The sequence below is a fragment of the Teleopsis dalmanni genome, chromosome 1 (genome assembly GCF_002237135.1).
Source record: "Teleopsis dalmanni isolate 2A chromosome 1, ASM223713v2, whole genome shotgun sequence".
NCBI lineage: Eukaryota > Metazoa > Arthropoda > Insecta > Diptera > Diopsidae > Teleopsis > Teleopsis dalmanni.
Genome location: NC_051846.1, coordinates 197840578 through 197846526, shown reverse-complemented (window position 1 = coordinate 197846526; position 5949 = coordinate 197840578). Strand labels below are relative to the sequence as shown.

At 31.9% G+C, this 5949-nt stretch overlaps 1 protein-coding gene across 1 annotated transcript in view; it reads right to left on the bottom strand.

The window, feature by feature from the left end:
- Positions 1-264: 264 nt before the first annotated feature.
- Positions 265-5949, bottom strand: part of LOC119667029 (cell wall protein DAN4-like) — a 299435-nt gene continuing 293750 nt past the window's right edge. Inside the window, exons 2-3 of the mRNA XM_038076308.1 lie at positions 2899-3006; positions 265-1290 (exon numbers count right to left, since the gene is read on the bottom strand). Of these exons, the coding sequence (XP_037932236.1) occupies positions 265-1290; positions 2899-3006 (1134 nt within the window). The remainder of the gene's footprint in view (positions 1291-2898; positions 3007-5949) is intronic.

Here is a 5949-nt window from a genome sequence, read left to right as displayed (position 1 = left end):
AATGGGCAGCTGTGGCCATATATAATCCACTAAGTGAGTGATGCTGACTAATGTTGACTAATGCTGAATTCGAGTAGCTACGAGTACAAGTGCGATGCGTTGTCAATTTCAACTAATTTGATGAACGCTGAATATAGTTTGATGAAAATAGTTGTTCCAATATTTTGACATTTGGATGTTTTTTTTTTGTTCTTATAAAGAATTTCGCATAAAATTTCATAGAATGTTGTCAATTTGCAAGAATTTCAAAATATTTTTTTTTTTTTATACATCAATTGGTAGTAATTTTGTAATTTTTACTGTAGTGATTTCTGTTGTTGGAGTTGACGATGTAGTTGTTGTAGTTGTTGTAGTTAAATTATCTCTGGTAGTAATAAAATAATTGGTAGAATTTAATATACGATTTAAATTATCAATTAAAGCAACAATTTGTTGTTCATCAACATCAAGAGTAGAGGTTGTTTGCTGTTCGGCAATATTATAAAAATTTGATATTGTCGTTGTGGTCACTGTTGATGTTGTTGGTTCAACAATTGTTGCTGGAGTGGTTGTAGTTGTAGTAGCAACTGTTGTTGTAGGAATGGGAGTGGTCGTAGTTGGGATTGGGGTGGTAGTTGTTGTAGGAATTGGAGTTGTGGTTGTAGTTGTGGTTGGAACTGGAGTTGTAGTTGTAGTTGTGGTAGGAATTGGAGTCGTAGTTGTTGGTATAGGAGTTGTTGTTGTGATTGTAGTTGTACTTTCAGTCGTGCTGACTTCTGTTGTGGTGATAGTAGGAGCTTCTGTTGTTGTCGTCGTTGTTGTACTTGGGATTGTAGTGGGATTTATGAAAGGAGTTGTAGGTGCATATGTGTTAAAATCTTTGGAACCACTTAAGGAATTTGTTGTTGGAGGTATTGCTGAGCTAGTGGTTATAGCTGTTGTAGTACTCGAACTCACTTGTGTAGCTTCAGTTGTTGCTGAAGTTACGCTATCATCATCATTACTATCTGGTGCAAAGGTTGGTAAATCAATTTGTACGCGAGTACTTCCACTGCTTGTTGTTGATGGACTGTTGTTGTTGTTTCTCGAATTAATTTTGATGTTGTTGTTGTTATTATTATTATTATTATTTGTACTAGTAGTAGAATCATTACTGTCATCATTATCATCATCATCATCATCATCGAAATTGGCATCAAAGTTGCTACGCTCTGTCGAAGGTCTATTATTACCTAATAAAGCCGGCAGTAGGCTGGGTCCTGCGACACGTATTACTTGTGCTATAATGCGATTGACTATCGCATCGATTTGCTACAATGGAATTGCATAAAAAGGGTCACATTGAAACAATTATATATAATTTTTATTGTTGTTGATACCAAAGTGGAAAACCCAATTGCTTGCCAATAATGTTTTGGTCACGTAATTTTAATTTAATATTGTTTTCATTTCGTTTAATTTTATAATAGATTATAATGGTAAATATATATATATATATATAATATATAAGTGTATACAAATATTTATAAGTTTCCATAATAAAGTAAGTGACTGTCAAAATTAAGACAGTGATGTAGGTATACCAATAAGGTGGGTGGTGGGGAGGTGGGTGGTTATAATGTTTTAATTAAACCAAACCATGCACTAGGAAAAGTATCTTAAATAATTAATAAAAAAAAAATCTATAACCATTGTGATATGTTATTTTTTCCCTTTTACGACGGGCGTTCACTGCAACACAAAAGAAGGGTGATCAAGACTATAATAATTTTGTGCTCTTAAAATTTCAATTTAAATTGTTTGATTTTCAAAAATGTTATTAGCCAATTAAGTTGCCAATATTGTTTGATTAAGTTGTCAATTTGATTAAAATTGTAGTGCATAATTAATTTCTATTAGCTATTGTTATTTGTTGCTGTTTTCAGTTGAAATTCATGAACGCCATATATATATATAAAAATTCACTTCGATCCTCTCCATGCCTCAGTTTTCGGTTACATCATTTTGAAATTCTTCATCCGGCTGATATGTTACCAATTCTTTTGGTAAATTGGTTTGATTTTCGTTTACAGGCTCATTTGCCAGACTGTCGGCTGAGTTGTCAGTGGTGTTAGTTACGCCAAAAAGTGTTGGATTCAATGCAGTGCCAAGTATTGCAGGACCCAAATGGCTCAATATTTGATTAACAATTCGATTTATTTCTCTATCTATTTGCTATGGAAAAAGTGTATGTTTGGCATAGATTAATAGAAAACTTTCTTAAGATAACACTTCGTATGCTTGGAAGGGGGAGTAGACATATATTAGCACATTAAATTAATAATATTATGCGAATGTTGTTATATATTACAGGTGGGGTTCATTTGTTATGCAATGCTCATTTCAAGGAACTCAACGCAGCTTAACATGCACACATGTACGCACACCTCATTTTATGTCAAATGCACATAAGCATCCCTTGCAGTCACATAGATACATGTGGCCAATAAATAACTGAACGCTTCGGGCAGATACAATGCGTATTAATTATAATTTCAAAACGATTTGTTGTTAGCTCAACAGTCAAAATTCCACTTTGACACATGACTTATAAATATTTAATAATTAATTATGTAAATAAGTCATTTCAAAAGTTTAACTACGCACCTCACATTACTTAACTTTTTTATAAAATAATTTTTTTTAAACTTGTATCTCAGTATCTTAGTATCTTAGTATCTTAGTATCTCATACAATACAACAGTTAATTAATTAAATAATATTTTGATGTTACAATGTTTTTCTTTGTTTTGAGTTATGTGTATAACTGTGTATATGTGTATGTATGTATATATGTATGTACGTAGCATGTATTGTACAATATGTTTATGTATTTCTGTATTTCTGTGTTTGTGTTGTATGTGCTTCTTCTTAAGATACCTTTGTAATGTCAGGGAACAGTTCACGTAAGAGTCCGATTGTTCTTTTGTTTCTATCTGCGATGATCTGTTCCTGATCTTTGGCTCCAAGTGTTAAAACATCAAGTTCCTAAAAACGAAAAACAAAAAATTGTATTAAAAGCTCTTCAGTGAGAATTTAAGTTGTTTTGTAATATGATTAAATAATGAAGATAAATTTTTTTTTGTTAAATCTTTTAAATATTTGTTAATTTTTTACTTTGTTTCTCCGTTATTTATTTGTTCACACTTTTAATTTCTTGTAAGCGAAGTGAAAGTGTTAAGTCGAATTTCGCAATACGGCCGCGCACTCGCACTTGCAATCACATTCGTTAGTATAATTAACAAAAATTATTATGTATCTCATGATATTTTCACATAGACAAAAGTTACATAGACGAAAGTTAAATTAAAATTATGCAAAACGGTTTTTTTTTTCTGAGCAATGAGATCGTTTCTCAAGTGTGTGGGGGGATGCTGTGACATCATACAAAACTATCTCTTACTCTTTACTTAAGTGAAGAAATGTCATAATAAATTATATGATAAATGCAAATTTATCTTAAAAGCTAATGAGAAATCACTACAATGAGGGTCAAGACATTTCAAATTTACAGCATAACAACTTCAAAATTGGATGCTTGTAGAAAATGCAATGAGCCGGATGCAAAAGAAATGGGCTTTGAAACTGCCTGGTTCTATTGAGAACTCGCCAAAAATACTTGGAGGCTGTCAGTTTTATCTGACTGGAGCACATACCTGAGGTTTCTGTTGAAATCCTAATAAAATTCAATAATAAAACGCGCATCCTAATGATGTACACAATCGCCAAAAAATTAAGACTCTGATCTGGTATCGCAATTGACCTTAATGGTCTACGCGTGACCTTTTATTTTTGGTCTGCCAGCATAACCTAACCTAACCTAACTTCAAAACTGATATTAATACATATACATATGTACTATTAGCTAAAATTGAGTGAATAACTTCATTTAATTAATGTTTAAAAGCCGCTGGGCCTTTGTTATTTGCTTATTTGAAACTGCAAAAAGAAAGAAAAAAATTTTTTTTTCACTTCTTCGGAAATGCAGCAATAGAACGTAGGTAACATATGTCTATTGAAATTCGTGCAAATGTAAAACCACTAATTGATACGTCAGCTTAAGGCAGTGTATTAGTAGATAAATGCTGTAAACTACACAGCTTGTTGGTTTTTTTTTATAAAAACTGTGTGCTATTAACGATATTTAATCACAATACATATGAGATTTGCAGTAAATGAAACATTACAACACTCTACAGATCAAAGAGCAGTGGAGGCAAAGGGTTTAACTGAATAGATCATAGTTGAGAGATGTTAAGGTGTCAACATATTTAGGTGACTAATAAAAACGCAACACTTTTTTGAAACGGAAATGCTACAAATTAGATAAATCACCATTAAAAGGTCTAGAAACAATAGATGATGAATATCAAAGCAACGCATTGAACTTCGTCAACGAAAACTGAAGAGAAATACCATCGATTTTGGTTAAAAAACAACTGATCTTTCATTTAGTTAATGTGCTAATGTACACAATATGTGCCAAGCCACTATAATATCAAATAAAATGAAAAAATAATAGAACGAGCAATTGGAATAAAAATCACACAATTCATCGGAAATATGCTAAGGGAGAAGAAGAAAGACTTGGACGCCAACTAATCTAAAACGAAGAGCAATTTGATGACTTTCTAATTCGATTCAGGAGTGGTAGCCTGGACGCAGATTTTACGAGAAGCGTATGACATGGATTGCCAACTTATAAGGGATCCTCCCTGAAGTAATGCGTAAATAGTCCCGGGGGGAGGGGTGTCTTAGTTCGTGTACTAGAAGGTAGGAGTGGGACACATCATTTCGGCGATGGTCGGTTTGACGGTAAAAAAAAATGGTAAGATTTTATTAATTAAATCCCAGTAATTTCAAAAGCATTTTTAAAACTATAATAACTGCAATGTAAATCATGGTATTAAATGTATATGCACATCAACAGAGCCAGTATGTAACAGCTACGTAAATGTATTTATTAAAGTTAATTTTCTACGAAAAGCCTTTTCGTAGAATAATTTTTCCAATAAATTAACTTGTTAAAAAATCCGAGTAGCTAATTAAAAAAATACTTTATTATACGAATAATAAGTAGCATTTATTTATAATTTAAATTATAATTAGAATTGTTTAATGTTTATATAATTAGTATACATAAATTGTTTTCATTCATAACTCAGTTTTAATAAATGCATTTACCTACAATAATTTGCATATCTTGTAAATCTATTAAAATGTTTCATGTCACAATTGCCATTTTCAGTAAAAAAGTATCTGAACTGAGTACCACAAAGGTGAGTAATTGATAATTGCTAAATTATAGACAACATGGCACGAGTCATTAGACACGAAGTACCTATAATTCAAAAATAAAAACTAAACAAAGATGCAATGCAATGCGCAAAACATTATATGCAACCTATTAGAATTACTTTATCAAATTTGCCACATGCTAGAGATTTGTATCTTTTTTCTCGTGACGAATTATGGCACGAGAACTAGCATGAAATATTTTTTTCTACTTGCGAAGACAATTGCAAGCACACCACGGGTAATGTGGGTAATGTGGGTAATGTGAACTTAACAGTTTACACAAACAACAAATAGTGGGTAATGTCAACTTTACAGTTTATACAAAGACAGCTGCTAAGATAAAATCTTAATTTCGTATAAAAAGATATCTACGATTTATTCGTCACGACAAAACCCAGCTTAAAATAATTGAAAAAGAAGCCGTTGTTGGAGTTGTAAATGATGTAAAACAGTAGGAAGTAGATGAAGTAAAAAAACACTTCAAGCAGGAAATGGGAAGCGGGAAAGAAAATGTTGATATCCGAATAATGTATATATCAAGCTTGGCTTTAACTAATTTAAAATTGAAGTTAGTAGACTGTTAACTCCGTTCGCGTGAGAGGTATTATAATTTTGTGGGTGAGTAATTGTTTA